Raw genomic sequence first — 18350 nt, 5'->3', positions numbered from 1 at the left:
TGTATTTGGATACTTATATTGACACAAAACTGAAGGAATTTAATCACAGCACGGATGTATTCCCAATAAATTATAAATGCAATAAAGTTCTATAATAAAGTATTTAGCACTTAGAAGGCTAATTCTCAGTTTAAAATATTAGGTATCACAGGTTTAGGATACATCTATATATACATATAGAATCTCAATTCAATTATGAAGAAAATAAGCCTAGAATTTATCATCATTAAAACCGGCTCAGATATAAGTATAAATCAGTATATTAACTGGTATTGACAACGCATGGTTAAATCCAAGCATGTAGGCAATGCAGAAATACAAATTTTGCCTCATTTGTGTTTATTTTTATGCAATTAAGTTGGTTCTAAAGTTTATTAGTAGTAGTAGGATCATTTAATAAATTACTTTGGCCTCTCATTGAAAATATTGTCATTTTAATCCTTGCATACTTTACCTTTTCAGCTCCTTCAAAGCCTGAAAACTTATTCAAATGCATGAAGGCCTGCAGTAGACATAGAACCCCATAATTCAGCAGGCACAGAAAACAGGCATATTTATTGCATTTTGGTATCTACAGCTTACTAAAGTTAGCTGGGAAACCAGCAAGCACTAGCAGTTTCACAAAGTCTAAGCCTAATTTCCTTTTTAAAATCTGTTCACATTCTAATATGGAGATTTTAATCATGCAAATACAATGGCTTAAACTAACATGACATTCAAAACAAAAAATTAAATAACATCTATTTCATCACATTGGACCTGAATTAAAATGTTTGGTAATACATCTGTTAAAAATCAAGCACTTGGTCTATTGAGAGTTCTGGAAGATAACTTAAGTTTTCTAACTAGCTGTTGTTTAGCTCACTATGGTAAATAACCCATGAGTGTGTTTAGGTTAACTAAGTACTCTAAAACCCAGCAAATGAAATCTAGATCTTACATTACGGAGCAGAAGGGTGAAACTTCAGTTCAGAGGTAGGTACAAGTTAAGTCTTTGTCTTTCATAACAAGCTTTAAGATTCATAGAAACTACGGCATGTTTGAGTTTGGCATGTTTTATTTTTTAGCTGGCTTGAGATATAACCCTTTTCAAGTCTGAAAAACTGCAGGCTAAGATAGTTTTAGTGTTATGTGCTGTTGCAGGAAAAAAAAAAATAACCAATACTTGGTTCAAATGGGAGATGAGAATATCTATCACCCACCTTCATCGATCAAGTGATCACATTCAGTCTTCCTGAGCTAGGAAGCAAAAACCCCTAAGTCTTCTCGTGTACTTAATTTTTCAGTAGTACACTAGATATTCATTATATTGACACTGTAATAAGAGCACTTACATCAGTACTTTATTGTTTATGTTAATGAGTATGATCAGAGTGTACACATCACTGTAGGGGAAGAACTCATGTTAGTCTTTCTGCACTCACCTAACTCTAGGCATAGTGTGAAAAAACATTAATGGATTGTATAAAATTAAGCATTAAAGATTAAATGGGAATGCTTATTTTATTCCAGTTATCAAATAGGATCATTTATAACTGTTGAGGAATACTTCTTGCTTATAGAAATCCTTCTTATAGTAAAAAACATTTTACTAAGTGCTCATTCCAAGTATTACAATATGACTATGGCAAATAAATCAAGTCCTTGTTTCAAGCAGAAGGCTCCAAATTTGCTTTGTCCTAAGCAAGCTTTCTGCTTTTAGAAGTTATTTTGATTTCATGGTAAGAATATTTTGTCACATTTGACACTAAAATATAAAGCCACTCTGGGGGGCATTGCTCTTCCCAGAGCAAGTCTGCTCTTTTAGCTGAGCAAGAGATGACAGGCAGGTCAATATAAGTTAGTCTCATTTTCTGTTTATCTGGAAATAATTCCAGTTGAGTAGAGATCAGTTGTAATAGCAGATCAAATTTTTCTATTTTGAAGAAGTATTGTATCAGCATCCTTTACCAAGCAATACCAGTGCAGTTACTTGTATACAACAGAAATGTGACCGCTATCAACTTTCGCTGTCAGTGAGTGTTCTGTTAAGACTACATCTGTAATCCTGTATGTGAAAGCTTTTAATGTCGCATTTATGGTACCCCATCACCTCCTCCATCCCCATTTTCAATCAATTCGTGTTTCTTCTTTTGTCTTATTGCCAAGCATCGTGCAATGCCCAATGCACCTCCTTTTAAAAACCGTACAAAGTTGTCTCCCACCAGAGGACCTAAAGCAAAGAGGTTTGCTTCTTTAGTGCATTCATAAGTGTATGGATTGATCTCTACAGGATTCCCCTTGCATGTGATGGGCTGGTTAGAGTGATGACCTATGCTATGTCCTTGGTCCTTTAGAAAGAAAAGATTTGGGTGAGAACCTATCAGAACTAAGGCTACAGAAAACTTCAAAATTTTCTTCAGTCCAGAGGCACTCTGAAGAACACATTTCATTTCAGCCTTGAAGGAAAGTACATTGTGTTCAGGGAAACTAGTGTAAGCAGAATGGAGATTAGAGTCCACAGTATGGGATTGAGTACACATCATATGATAGACCTTGTGGTATTCAGGGTAAAGCTTTTTAGGTAACTGTTTGAAAATTAGACTTGTATCGGTAACTCTTCTACGGAACACATGGATTACTGGGATGTTGTTGTTGTAGGCACACAGAACAGCATCCGCTGCTGTAAGTCCAGCACCCACAATCAACACCGGGTCTGCCTTCCCACGTAATTTTCCTTTACTGATAGCAGCTCCGAAGTCAGCCATGGAATGAAGCACAAAAGGAAAGTCTTCTCCTTCAACTTGTAATCGGCCAGGAGAATCAAAGGTTCCTGTGGCAAGAGCCACGTTCTCAGCAAAGAGGCAGAAAGGCACGTGAGAACCATCTGTTGCTCGCTGGTAACCTCTGACTTCCCAGTTTCTCTTAATCAGTGATTTCTGTCCATCTTCCATTTCCAAATGCTGTGTTGAAATATTTTTGTTTAGCTGACTTCTGTCTTCATCCTCCTTTCCTCGGTAAAGCCTGGATACTGATGTTACGTAAACATTGTCTCTGAAATTCTGTTGGAGGCCCATGACTTTAACATAGTGTTTATAATAACAAGCTATTTCCTCTGTCATTACTCGGTCACTTTTTATATTTCTGAAACAAAATTTAATGGTTCCAGTTAATATTCAGACCTTATTGGTAATTTGAATATATGACATAGCACATGACACTCAAATGTCAAAGGATTGAACCTGCTCAGTGTAACTGTCACTGAGTTAGGTTTCTTTAAACACCCTCAATTTGTTCTCTTGATTGCTGATACACAAGACAAGCTAACCTTTCTTCAATAGTTGTAAATCTTTACAATGTGAAGTGCTATGGTGATTAACACATTAACACATCTCTCTTTGGGTACAAGTAAGTTCCATAAGTATCAAAATAGGTAGTTCCATATCCCAGGGATAAACAAAGCAAGTGTGACACAGAACCTTAGTGCAACTATGTAAATAGGATTATGATGTCCAAGCGTCCAATAAAAAACACTTTTGCACTGCAATCCTGATATTATATCTATGCTTTTCTAATGTTCATTGCATTCTCATTTAGAAAAATGTAAGCTGAAACGTAACTATTTTGAACAGGTGCCTGAGTTTTGCTGCTTCTAAAGAAGTAAGCTCTAGGAAGAAGGCAAAAGAGCATCACGATTGCCACTGAATTACACTTAGAAGCACATTTACAAGAAATTGGGCTACTCATTCTCACAAATTAACAATATAATAGCATATGTACTATTAAATGTTCGGGTTACTACTCTGAAAATCCTGATGAGAAATTTATTGAAAAGGATAATATGACAGTGTGACACCTGTTAACAACGAAACTTAGGAAACTATTTTACATATCTAGAAGTTTTCATTATCATCAATACTTTTAAATGTTTGTTTAATTGTAGTATAACAGGTCAGCATTTCTGTTTCCAGTATTGTTGAAAACTATAATATAAACAAATTACCTTCAGATAATAAGCAGCTTATGGGATTTCAGTTAATAAGGAGGTAAGACTACTGTGGTTATCTAAGAAAGTGATTAAAGAACAAAGGCACAGATTCTTCACTGCAAGTGTTGTCCTGCAATAAGTAACAGTCTGCCCTTAAAGACATATGCCCAAGTAACTCTACTTCTTCCTTTGCCATACATGGTACCAGTACAACTTCCTTTATTTTTGCTAGAATAAATTCAGAAAAATAAAATTTTAGGAGAAGCTTATGTAGAGTGTTCCTACATTCATCTGCTGACACAGACCTTCATAAACTAATTGCATAACAGACCTTCATAAACTAATTGCATAACTGAAGTAAAAGCAGTGAACTTGTACAAGACAGTAATTCTTTAAAATTTTCCCAAGAAACTTACTACTAGAAAATAACATTGGGAAATAATGAATTATGCTCTTAAAATTAAAATTCATAGTTAGCAACATTTCAGATGCTGCAGCTTTGCCTGTAAAAGCAAATACTAAAATATCCAACCTCCTGAATTATGAGAACGCTGGAGTGCACAGCAACTGAAGCTGCATCCATATTGAAAGAGGAATTTCTGTGAATTTTTAATTCCTCCCTCAATTCTGATCAAAACTACTTACAGTAACAGCAGTTCTTTGTGAGATGCTGCTAAAACACACTATTGCTAGTACGTACACTTTCAATACACTCACAGCAATTACTCTGGCCAACCGTTGTCCTTTTTTTTTTTTCCCAGAGTACACACAGAGTAATTCCGAGTGCCACCACCTCAGTAAACAAAAGTCTTCCTGTGCACAAGGAAGTATGAATGTTTTCCAGTTCTTAAAATGAAGTTGTTTGGGTTCTTACAGCAACTACATTTCCCAAATACATCAGGCAATATCTTTACCTGCGTTTGCTAGCTGCCCACTCCTTAAAGGTGAGGCCAGGCAATTCCATCCAGTCTCCAAAACTGATTGTTAGCATAGAGCCTTCCATGGACTACAGAGGAAAAAAACCAAGATGCATGACCAGATACATTTAACATGGTTATACATTTATGTAAAATGCAGCGAGGTTCTTCTCATTGCATTCATTTAGAGCAATAAAATACCAGAACATAACATCAGGACATTACATGAAGTGTTGATGAACTATTTTTGTGTTCAAGTTAAATGCTATCTAAATGAGCAACTACATGATGTAATAAAGCAGAAGGTGGAGAGACAACAAGTGAAAGGGGTACTAAAAGTTATTTATAATACAAAATGAGAAGAAAAAAGTAAGGTAAAAATAACAGCATATGAAAACATTAAGATTTATGATTTTGTATAAAAGCATCTGGAAACAACGCAGATGATAAAAAAGTAACATAAAATACTCTTCATTATAATTCATTAAACTAATAAAAACCCACATAAGACAGGTCATAAATCCCCAAATGAAGAACATCTTTTTCCTTCCTTTCTCATCTCATACCCCATGTCTGAGAAGAAACTGGACAACACTCTCAGACACATGGTGTGAACTGTGGGGTCATCATATGCAAGGACAGGAGTTGGACTCGATGATCCTTGTGGGTCCTTTCCAACTCAGGACATGATATGATTCTATGATCTCCATAACATATTTGGGCTTTGGTAATTAAGCAGTTGGAACTGCAATTGCCCTTATTATCTAAAAAAAACCCTTAGATAGCAAGAAAACCCCCAAAACACAAAATGAAATGTTTACTCACGTGCCAAGCCCCACCAGGTGGTCCTTTACCAAGCACTATGTGGGGAATATAATTATGTTGTTCCAGCTTCCAGTGCAAAACTGACGGGTAGTCATATCCAAAGTCAGCATCAGGATGAAGCAATGTATCAAAAAGCACTGCAACGGGGTTTGAAGAGCGTCCTTCAAGGCCTTCAGACAGGTACTCCAGATCCTGAAGTATGAAAGAAAGTTTACTATGTTCATGCATCTTATACAGAAGTCGCATTTCAAAAGAAAAGGCAATTAGTTCAAGTTGCATTTTAAGCAACAATACATAATACAGAAATTCAGTCACAAAGCTTTTCAGAAATAACTGCCCATGATTCAGTTGTTCTATGACCCTGAATAGTACATTTCACTCATTAAAAAATTACATGTTAATAACACAGTAATACTGAGGCAAGTCAGTACTTCAAATTCATTGTTGAAAAAGAAGTATAGGGAATCAGAGAACAGCAAAACTGGAACCTAAAACCATTATGTTTGAAAAATGAAATGGGAAAAACTCCATTGACAGCTCTTAAGTAGTTTCAACATTAAGTTTCTTATATTTTGAAATAATAGAGGTATTATAAGTATTAATTACAAAGATGAATTAAAGTTAGGCTTATTCACAAATCACTTAATGATCAGAACAATTTCCAGAACTTTTAAAAATGTTCACCTTTCAGCATCCATTAACCAGCCATGTTCTCCTAAAAACTCTGCAATGCAAGGAAAAATGCTTGAAGAGAGAACAGAGATCTGAAGAGAAAATTTGCCATCATTTTTTTTGCTGACAAAGACTGGGCAGTTTATTTTGCTAAACTGGGAAAACCTCAGGAGGTCAGGGGAGGATGAAGTACATAAAACATCTGTAGCCAAAGCTTAGAAAACCTGCTCTCCTGCCAAAGAAATAAACCCTGAAACTTAAAGTCAACATTACATGCAAACAGCACCACACTAAAACAACAAAAAAATCCACAAAACAAACAAAAAACCCCCAAAACAAACCTCAAAGCCAAACCACCCCTACTTCTCTACTAAAAACACATATGCGTATTTGTATTTCAAATACATCAGTCACACAGGCAAAACAGTTAGTGATGCGAGTACTGCGAGTAATTCATCAGGAACATAATGAGGTGAGTAGAAAACAATGATAACACGGCAAACAAGTGAATAAGCAGGGAGAAAAATAATGGGGAAGATTTATCTATTCAGATGAGACAGAAAAATTGGATGTATATGAAGATAACAAATACAGCACAGGAACAACTGTGAATTCAACACAAACACTAAAGGATGCACATTGTCCGGAAAAGAAAAATGGGTTGTGTTTATAGAGGATATACATCCCTAATGTTACTAAAATCCAGTCTTAACGAAAACTGTACTATTTAGGAAGATTTTAACTTGAAGCATGTTAGCAGCGTGTGTTCTTTGACGAACGGTCACATGTTGCTTCTATTTAAATTAACAGACTAACAATGTAACTTACTAACACATTAGAGATAAGATAAGTCGGCTGGTTCTTCACAATGCAATCTGCATAATATTTTTTTGGATAGGCGGTTCTTAAAATGAATTCCTTTCATCTGAAGTGTCCTATATAGAATTTGTTACAAGCCACTGAAGAAGGTATATACTGCTATCTGTTTTACATATAGGAAAAACAGACGCCAAGAGACAAAGCTAGTTGTTTGAGGCCACACAGCTACTGAGCTTTACTATGGTCTAATTCTTTGTGAGCTGAGAATATTAAGTATTTTTTTGTCTATGGCACTACTTATGTAAGTTGCAAAAGCATTTTAAACAGGCTTATTAAAGAAAGCCTATCTCATAATCCAACTTGCAGTAGTAAAAGAGCTAGACAAGATGACAACCAAAGCTTACTTGATCAACAATAGAAAGATGACGAGCTTCTTCTAATTTCGTGTGTAGAATGGGGTTTGGGTGTATAGCTTCAGGAGATAAATATGGCCTGTATCCAGAGAGCAGGTAAGAAAGGCAAATTCCTGAAGGTCCATTTCCTATTAAAGAAAGAAGTTACCGCTTTAGCAAAAATGTCAATAACCTCAAGTTTGTAAGTCACTAAATAATTAGCAACAAAATCACATTAAAGTATTAAAATGTGATACTGTCCGGATTTAAAGCAGCTTATAAACTTCACAGTGAAATAAAGCTTCCTAAAAGAACCTCCTCCAAATAAACTGAGTGAAATACTTTCCAGGTTACAATAAATGTATGTATGACTGTTTACACCATGACATAAAATGCATATAAATAACTTCATAATTTAGTATGCCAAATTCACTGTTCTTGTTTGAAAACGGTCTGGTGGGTAAGATCTGACATGCCTGTCAATCACAATAATACCTAAATGTTATTGCCATCTTACAACTTTGCATTCCCATTTACACTGCATATCGTAAAACACAGAACAGAAAGACAATCTAGAACATATGCTCTTCAGATCTGCCCATAAAATAAAGAAAGAGACAAGCAGAAAGCTGAAGACTGTGCAAGTCAGATAAGAAGCTACAGACACAGCACGACAGCAATGTAAAAGCTGTGTGAAGACAGATACAGGACATAAGTGGTAAAGTACAAGAAACTCAGGTAAGACCATTGTTCAGCCACGATATATATTCAAACATCTTTCTACATATTTTTGTAGCATTTTATAGTTCATGTATGTGCATTATCACTATTTTAATAGACTTATTTTCAAATTGTTATTAAAGGCATGAAACAGGGACCAAAATGTTATTATAAGGTAATTACTTATATTTATTTGACTAGTATTAAACAAAGTAGGGGGCCAGATTTATACCATGCAAATACACAAGGAACGCCCATGTTGCAGTGTCAGATATTGAAAGGCAGGCAAAGCTAAAGTCAGAAAAGTATGTGCTGTGATACTGAATTTAAACACGTGACTATGTACTGTTGTTTCTATAGCTCTTCTTCCTCACTAACTAAATGAAAAGCAGTGTTCTCCTAATGAGGCACTACATAGTATTTTGTCTTTGTTTTCCTTTTAGAGTGGCACACATGGGATACATTCTTAAATGTGGTTATGTTATACATAATTTTAACGTGCTTTTCTCACTTCATGTTCTTTTTTGCTACTGACTTGCTGTTTATTTGATATTTATTTCAGACTATGGAAATGATAAAAAGCAAATTCAAGTGATTTTCTTATTCGAGTTCAAAATGGGTTGTAAAGCAGTGGAAACTACTCGCGACATCAGCAACGCATTTGGCCCAGAAACAGCAAACGAACGTATAGGGCAGTGGTGGTTCAAGACGTTTCACAAAGGAGATGAGCACCTTGAAGATGAGGAGTGTAGAGGATGGCCACGAGAAGTTGACAACAACCAACTGAGAGCAATCAACTGAGAGCAATCATCGAAGCTGATCCTCTTACAACTACATGAGAAATTGCCGAAGAACTCAACATTGACCATTCTATGGTCATTTGGCATTTGAAGCAAATTGGAAAGGTGAAAAAGCTTGACAAGTGGATGTCTCATGAGCTGACCAAAAATTTTAAAAATTGTCACTTTGAAGTGTCATCTTCTCTTATTTTACACAAGAACAATGAACCATTTCTCAATTGGATTGTGACGTGCAACGAAAAGCGGAATTTATACGACAACCAGGGACAAACAGCCCAGTGGTTGGACCAAGAAGAACCTCCAAAGCACTTCCCAAAGCCAAACTTGCACCAAAAAAAGGTCATGGTCACTGTTTGGTGGTCAGCTGCTAGTCTGATCCACTACAGCTTTCTGAATCTTGGTGAAACCATTATATCTGAGAAGGATGCTCAGCAAATCGATAGGATGCACCAAAAACTGCAACTCCTGCAGCCAGCATTGGCCAACTGAAAGGGCCCAAATCTTCTCTGTGACAACACCCAACTGCACATCAAGCAACAAATGCTTCAAAAGCTGAATGAGTTTGCCTTTGAAGTTTTGCCTCATCTGCCATATTCACCTGAACTCTTGTCAACCAACTACCACTTCTTCATGCTTCTCGACAAGTTTTTGCAGGGAAAACGCTTCTACAACCAGCAAGATGCAGAAAATGCTTTCCAAGATTCCAAATCCAGAAGCATGGATTTTTACACTAAAAGAATAAACAAACTTATTTCTTGTTGGCAAAAATGTGTTGATTGTAATGGTTCCTATTTTGATTAATAAAGATGTGTTTGAGCTTAGTTATAATGATTTAAAAATCAATGGTCCAAAACCACAATTACATTTGCACCAACATAATACACTCCCACAAACAGATCAGCACAAGATAGCCAGGTATGCTTCAGTCCAGGAATTCAAAGCTCAAAAGAGGTGTAAGTCCCTCCTGTCAGCCACTTGCCACATGAGAGATGGATGTGAAAGAGAACCTTAGCAAAACATTTATATCCCCCATAACAAAACCATAAAGTTGTGAAAACACTCTAATCATACTTACAGTTCAGAAGCATTCCCACGACTGAGCAAATTCTTAACTATTTTAAGAATTATATCTCATGCACAGTATACAATTTTGTTTCTTTCTACAAGTGCAGAGCTAGATTTTCTTTTCCTACTGAGGTATAAAGGAAGTTAGTCCACAATGGAAACAGAAAAACGCGTGCCATATCCAAGGATGATGTGCTGAAAATTATTCCTACTAGATAAGACTAAAAAGTATCAAAGGCCTAAAAAAAGTTGCCAAAACTAAGTCTGGCAAGGGCCAACGAAATTACTGAGGATGGAATTACGTTAAGGGGATTTACTGTCACTGAGGGCCACAGCCAGTTCCCTGAGACCATCCAGAGAGAAGATCCACACCCAGTTACTATTCTTTGAACAGACTGAGTCCAAGGGAAAGAAACTACCTTGTGGATATGCTCTCAAGAACACACAAGATTAGGGTTCAGCTGCAAGGTCTGCAACTTACTGTGATTAAAAAAACAAAAATACACTACAAAAACAAACAAACAAAAAATCCTTGAGAAAAAAAAATTACTTTGAAATGAGAAATTTATACCTGAAGAGTATGTTCTTTATTTACACACAATGCCTCCAATAACAGCTCTGATCTCAACTGAGAGATATTATACGAATGTTATATGCACAACCAATATATCGCAAAATGCCATGGCCCTTTTCATTTTATATCCCAAAACCCCATGGTCCTGTTCATTTAAGCAGCAGTTAATATTGTAAATAACTAATTGCAGAAGCTTTTCCTGATCAACAGTAAACCGCAGTACAATCATCTTTACATGTTGTTTCTAAACTTAAAGCAATAATCAAACATTGTAACAACCTTGTTATTTGGATGAAAATTTAAAACATTGTGTTTACACAGTACTGATCAAAACTAGTGCAGAAGATGACAGCGTTTAGCACAGAACATCCTCTAGACTTAGAGCTCCAGCATGAAATTCTTCAATTCCAACTCATTCAAATGGAATCTATCAGTTTCTTCCCAATTTCTTGAAGACACGGACAGCACTGAAATTACTTAACAATACCACAGTAGCTTAGTACTCTATGCAAACTGCAGTACAATATGCACCACAGAGTTGGAATAAAATCTTAAACTGGGCATCTTACAGTGAAAAAAGGCATGGTGAAGTCAAAGAATGGGCAATATAAGTTACTGTTTCATCTTTAACTGCTTATACATGTGCCATCTTTTTCTTTCTGATTAATAAACTAGTGCAACAAGAAGATGACACCAGGAAGCTAAAAGAATGTTTAATTCCAGCTGTACAGGAATCGCACAGAGAAGATTAAACCAACAGAGAGTGTGTGTGCATGTGCATATAGGGCAACAACTATTTTTCTTCTACTACATTATGAAATCATTTTAGATCCTTTCTAAGGCTCTTTAGACAGCCAAGGAATTAGTGATAACAGGCTGCCAACGGAGAAGATCAGCTTGTGATGCAGCACAAACGTATCTGGGAAAAAGCACTTGGGCAATGTATTTGTTTTTCAAGGAGAAATAGTCAAGGCAGCTGTGTTTGATGTCAGTACATAGAAAGATGCTCTAGACAAAATAAGTACTGAGTACAGGTATTTGCATAATGCATATCTGCAAAACTAAACAGTGAAAATTGAGTCATTAACCATATGGCAAACTTATACTAAGGCTGACAAAATGCCAGGGAACTGTTGTTCTTTAGCTATGATGTCTAACTCAGCAAGTGATTCACGTCTGTCACATCCACGTCAGTGTATTACATGAGCACTATTTTAAGCTCTCATGAAGGGAGCTTTGAGAACAGGCAGTGTACAAGCACAAATCTTTCAAAGTTGTGAAGATTTACTGTGAACACATTACACTGAAACACCATTCTCTGGAATCTCTGCTTGTTTGCAGGTACAATTAAAGTTGTTTGTTTGCTGTAGTCCTAGTAGCTTTGGACTAGATTATTGAAAACCTGCTTTACCCCAGATCTTTTCTTTATCCCCTCATCAAGTCATGATGGTAAGGAGCTGGTGACCAGCTGTTGCTGAAAAACCTTGGCCCAATACAAATCATGCTGGCATTCTCAATTAGGCTGTGTACCTAAGGAATCTGCTCCCTCTGCTGTCCTGTCATTCAGCAAGAGTTTACAAACACAACTTTAACTATTAATTCAGACTACAGTGTATTGTTTTAAACTGGTTGAACTGACTGACATGTATTTTGGAAGAGACAGGACAATATTCAGATGTTAGTGAGTAATGCAACAAAGAAAAAGGCAATTAATGCCATTAGCATCTTAACCAACATATAGCACACATTTTACATTATGCTTTTCACTGTCCCATCTGACCCCATAAATGGTTACTGGTGCACCATCAACAACCTCTGTGCAACCTGAAGTAGACATATCACATTAATCAAACCCTATGTGATCAACACTAGAATCCAAACAGTTCTTCTGTTAAGACTCACGTATCTGCTTTCTAATAATGCGTCTCATTTTGTTAATGCACAACTTGAATTCACATATACTCCAATAGCAAGTCCCTTAACATAATTTTGTGACACTGCTGTTAATCATAACAACTGCATTACTCTAATAAACATCTTCATTATAAGGAGGCTAAGCATTAGTTATTTAATGATAAATGACTTAATGCAGCAGGTCTATAAAGGCAATGGCAGAAACAAAGAATCTTAAAATAGTGAAAAAACTCACCTATTATTACTACAGGCAGGGTAAGTACGGAGTCCCCGGGAAGAACAGTTTCTTCAATTAAAGGCATTCTTTTAATCTTCCTCCCAAGGCTGTCACCAAAATACTGGACGAAGGAATTCAAAAGCTGTCCTTCTGTTTCAGGGCTGCTGTAACTTCTAATTAAAAAGGACAGATGGGAGAACGGTAAAACAAAACAGTTGAACTGTTGTCAGAACAATATCTTCAAAAATAAAGTTGGTTTTGATGCTTTACTTGAAGAGCTACAGAATTGGCAAAACCGAGACCAAAACAGATATGCTACAAAATTTTACTCTTCAGCACAGCTTTTCCAATAGAAGATTTTTTTAAAAGTCCACTTTCTCCTAGAAAATCTACAGAAACATAACAAAAAGGCACAGATGGCTCTGCAGTGATGCAGATTTCTAATTTCAGTTTATACAAAGCCAAAGTATAAGCAACAAGCATTATTCTGATCCCACACACAGCAGAGCTCATTCCTCATTACTCTTATCAAAAGAGGAGAGATACACCCAGCTTAGCCAATTAACAACACTAAGGCCAGCCCAAGGCTGAAGGAGCAGCCAAGTTATGACAGTAGCTGTTCGGGTCCTGTCCTACTTGCTCAGCCTTAACAAATTTCTGTTCAGGTAAAAGTAAGGCCAGTTAATGCTTGCAGTGGTATAAAGATGGAGAAAAGCGTCATCCCTGTAAGTCCTAGACACAGTCTGTTTTACCACTGTTAAAAGAAAACTTTTTATAAAAGGAATTGGCCATGCTGTCAGGTTAGCTAGTGCAGAAGAGACTGCCTTCGCTGCTAGCAATTTTTCCAGATTCCTCCGTTTTTTCTCAGCAACACCCACTTAGGTTCCTCTCCTAACTTTTCACCGTCTAAATGTGCCTCTAGACTACAAAAAATTAGTTTAAATTGTTTGTTGTTTAATTATTTAGGAGTCCTTTCTGAAACCTTTCCAGGTCATTCAAGAAACACACGCTGTTTAGCTAGAAAGGCAGGGGCATATTACAAGTTGTCTGTTATCGGCAGTTATTTTATTAAGTCTTCAAAATAAAGACTGAACTTTTTAATTAAAAATACCCCAAATGACCTATTTAAATATTTTTCTCTTTACAGAGTTTTAATTATTAACTTAATACATAAGTGTGCTCTTATTTATTTCTAAGAATCTGCAAATCTTAAAACTATTCTAGTATTTCAGTAATTATTTTCCACACAGGACCAAAAGCGTAAGATACCAATTCAATTCCCATGGCCTTCAAGAAGCCACGTACTCTACATGCCACCTCAACTCCCAAAGCACCGAAGGTTCTGCTATGTATTTCAAAAGCCTTTCCTCAATGGGGAAGTTCAAAGTAAACTAAGAGTTGTACAATAACAACACCACTGGCACTCACTGTAATGCATCTGACGGTTATTTCCCTGTTAAAAAGGGTGGGGAGCTATTCTAAAGTTGTATTTATTTCAAAAAGCAAATACTTGATACCTGTATTCCCTGCACTGCACCAGAAAAGTTCACAAATTACGTGTTTACTGTTCAATTACAGCTGTGCGTTAGCTCTTTGTGATCTTGTAGACTCAAAACATACAAACAGCATGAGTAGAGTACAAGGCAGAGGGAGGAACTAATTATCATACTGTTTTATTCACCTCTGTTTTTAGATAGGCACATGTAGACTATATTTTTCTCCAGCCTTTGCTCAATGCTAACTAAGGCAAAACTACCCTATGCTTTGCAAACCCAGGTTTCAAGGGAGCATGCATGTTTTAGTGTGGTTTTAATATACTTGCTATGCTAGATGGAAGATAAAAACCAAAAGAAACATTCCAAAACTTCTTTTATGGGATATATACACAGTGCTATAGGCTACAAAAGAATCTTTAACAATAAAAACGTTGCTTCTGTACAGCTGAAATAGTGTATCACAAACTTTCCAACTGGTTTAGCACAGGATCTAGTTTTGCATAGAAAAATCTGCATAGAACACACAGTTTCTCAGCCACTGTGCATGTGAAGCAGATGAAGGCCTGTTGGCAGAAGCGTGTTCTTCCTTCGCAAGAACATCATACCAGAACGCAACAAGATCTTAAGCCAGGGGCCACTAAGACCACCATCTTCCTAACTTCTGAACAACACCAAAGCCATCAAGTACCAGAATTTTTTATATTGATAAAAACTCACGCTAGACAGCTTTGCAGTGGTAGAGATTTGTTAAAAATAGCTATAGTTCTAGTCGTGGAGAGGTGCAAGCGGGCACAAAGATGAGTCGGTTCCAAAGCCAGCACTTAGTTCACCTTACGCTGGTCATACCAAATAACCTCGAGAGTTACATTCTGTCAAACACACAGATTCTATAACAGCTCATTTTTTTCCCTTTTTTAGTCAATTACTTGATGTGAAAAATCCACTAAGAGAAAAAACACTGAATATAAGTAAACATTTTTCTCCCTTTAAAAGAAAATAACCATTTCACAGTAACTGCCTTAATTTCCTGCAAGTTATTAAAGAGGTGTCTTTTTCAGGTAGCGGTTGTGGAAGATACGAGAATTCCCTACATACTTTTAGCAAAAAAAAAAAAAAAAGGCAAGTAAATTGACTGTAGTAGGCGGTTATCAGAGGACTCGTTATATAAAATGAATTTAAATTTGTTCTCAAGTTGACAGTTCTGGAAGCCAATTTCACACCGTCAGACTGTTGGATCTTTTCAAGTAACGGAGAAGAGCGATGCCTGTCAGGACTGGGCTCCCGGCGGCGCAGCGCCACGAACCCCAGAGCGACACCGAACATCAGCGGGCGCCGGGTCCCCCCCGGCCCCGGCCGCGCTCCGGGGCTGCCCAAGGTCACAGCGCTCCTTCCCGAGGCCACCGCCACCCCCTGCCCGCCAACCCCACGCTTGCCCGCCGGCGCACCCGGGGAGCGGAGCGGCGGAGAGGGCGTGCGGTGCCGGAGAGCGCCGCGGCCGCCACGCAGCAACGTCGCCGAGGCCGCAGCACCGGGGTGACGGCCGCGGCTGCGCTTCCCGCCCGCCGGTGTCACCGTCCATCCCGGCGCCGCATCCCCCGGCCCCCTCACCCCGCTACTCGCCGGCGGCCCGGCTGCCGCGCCGGAGAGGGGACAGCGGGCAGCCGTCCTGACCCACCGGCCGCTCTCCCCCGCCGCCTCACCTGAAGTGACCGGCCAAGGAGCAGCGGCAGCACCACACGGGCATGGGGGGCGCCGGCGGGCTCGGGGCGCCGGCGGGGCCCAGCGATGAGGCTGCGGGGGGACGCCGCGCCGCGGCTCCCGCTCCTCCTACCGCCGCCGCCACACTGGGGCCCGCGCGGCGCCGTCCCTCCGCCCCGCTCACATGCGGCAGCGGGTCACACGCGGGAGGAGGAGCCGCCGCCAGCACCGTGAGGGAGAGACGGGCGGAGTAAGGCGAGCAGGGCGCCGCTTCCTCCTCCCAGCACCGCTGCGTTCCCGGGCGCAGGGGCGGGGAACAGCGCCGCGCCCGCTCCCCTCAGGAAGATGCGGGATGCGCCGCCTATCCCTGGGGAGACCCGGCCTGCACGGGCGCGAAGGAAGGATGCGCGGGGAGGGCGGAGCAGCGGTGGGGAGACACCTCGTTGGGTCGAGGGGGACGGCAGGAGCCGCCGGAGGCTGCCGCGATCTCTGCACACACGCCCCCAGAGAAAGGAGAGGACGCTCCCCGCCGCGGCCCCCGGAGCCACTCCGCCGAGCCGAGGCCTCCGCTCACAGGCCAGGCCGCGCCGCCCTCCCGCGCAGCGGCAGCACCTGCGGCCCCGCCCCACCCGCCGGCGCGGGAACGGGGCTCCAGCTCCGAGGGGAATCAGCTGCGGTGCCCGCGGCCCTGGCGGTAACGGCGCAACCTTCACCCCCCCGGAGCTTCCTACAGTGCCCTGGCAGGTGCCAGGTGCCACGTGTGAACAACGAGGAAATTGACAGAAACCAAACGAGATTAAAAAGTTTAGAGGCATCGTTTGACCAATATCGACATATTTGGGTACAATACTTCATACATGTTTTATTAGCTATTTTTCAATTGTGTCTTATAAATACTTTGCAGGTGTGCAAATTTGGGAGAAATAATTTCTTACCTAGTCTTTCCCTAGTCACAGGGCAGCTGAGGTTGGCAGGAACCACTGAAGATCATCTGGTCCAAACCCTGCTCAAACAGGGCCACCTGGAGCCAATTGCCCAAGACTCTGTTGGGCTTTACATATCACCAAGGATGGAGATTCCAAAATCTCCCTGGGCAACCTGCTCAGGTGTTTAACCACCCTCACAATGAAAATAGGTTTTCTTGTGTTCAAGTGGAACTTCCTGAATCACAGAGTCACAGAATGTTAGGGGATGAAAGGGACCTCCAAAGATCATCTAGTCCAGTCCCCCCATCGAAGCAGGAACACCTGGATGAGGTTACACAGGAATGTGTCCAGATGGGTTTTGAATGTCTCCAGACAAGGAGACTCTACAACCTCCCTGGGCAGCCTGTTCCAGTGTTCTGCTACCCTCACTGAGAAGAAGTTTATTTTCATATTTAAGTGGAACCTCCTCTGTTCCAGTTTATAACCATTGTGCCTTGTCCTGTCACTGTTTGTCGCTGAGAAGAGCCTGGCTCCATGCTCGTGACACTCGCCCTTTACGTATTTATAAACATTAATGAAGTCACCCCTCAGTCTCCTCCAGGCTAAAGAGACCCAGCTCCCTCAGCCTTCCCTCATAAGGGAGATGCTCCACTCCCTTAATCATCTTTGCGGCTCTGTGCTGGCCTCTCTCCAGCAGTTCCCTGTCCTTCTGGAACTGAGGGGCCCAGAACTGGACACAATATTCCAGATGAGGTCTCACCAGGGTAGGGTAGTGGATAAGGAGAACCTCTCTCAACCTACTAACCACTCCCCTTCTAATACGCCCCAGGAGGCCATTTGCCTGTATTTCAGTTTGCACCCATTGCTGTTGTCCTCTTCCAGAGCACCACCAAAAAGAGCCTGGCTGCTTGTTCCCTCTCATCAGGTATTTATACATATGCTCAAGATTCTCCTGACTCTTCCACAGGCTGAACAGTCCCAGCTCTCTCAGCCTCTGTTCAAAGTAGCCAGTCTGCTATCTGAGACTCCCATGTCTCACACTGGATTTCTCTAAGTCTATTAAGAAGCAATGAGGGAGAATGACAATAAAATCTGACTATTTATTAAACAATTATCGCCTTTCATACCGAGTTAAACTTGCCAATTCGAAAAGTCTTCTCAGTGAATCCATTCCATAAGTCCACAATCCAAAGACTCTACATGGCTGTAGAGTTACTGGGTCTGAAGCAGCTGTTTTGGCAGCTGACAGTCCAGTTCATCTCTCAGTTGTTCATTCAAGACTGTTGTGATCAGCAAGTAATTAGTGCTTAATAGCATCGGTCAGGTTCCCACTAGAAAGGATGGCTTT

At 39.8% G+C, this 18350-nt stretch overlaps 1 protein-coding gene across 1 annotated transcript; it reads right to left on the bottom strand.

The window, feature by feature from the left end:
- OSGIN2 (oxidative stress induced growth inhibitor family member 2) lies at window positions 1-16379 on the bottom strand. Its single transcript, XM_065053947.1, has 6 exons — window positions 16079-16379; window positions 12901-13055; window positions 7605-7741; window positions 5710-5901; window positions 4882-4973; window positions 1-3123 (listed from the first exon to the last, which is right to left on the bottom strand). Exons 1-6 carry the CDS (start codon window positions 16120-16122, stop codon window positions 2076-2078), a joined length of 1668 nt encoding a protein of 555 aa, XP_064910019.1. The 5' UTR covers window positions 16123-16379; the 3' UTR covers window positions 1-2075.
- Between the last annotated feature and the right edge of the window lie 1971 nt (window positions 16380-18350).

This window comes from Columba livia, chromosome 2 (assembly GCF_036013475.1).
Source record: "Columba livia isolate bColLiv1 breed racing homer chromosome 2, bColLiv1.pat.W.v2, whole genome shotgun sequence".
Lineage (NCBI taxonomy): Eukaryota > Metazoa > Chordata > Aves > Columbiformes > Columbidae > Columba > Columba livia.
The sequence above is the reverse complement of the archived record's forward strand: the minus strand, read 5'-3'. Positions and strand labels throughout refer to the sequence as shown.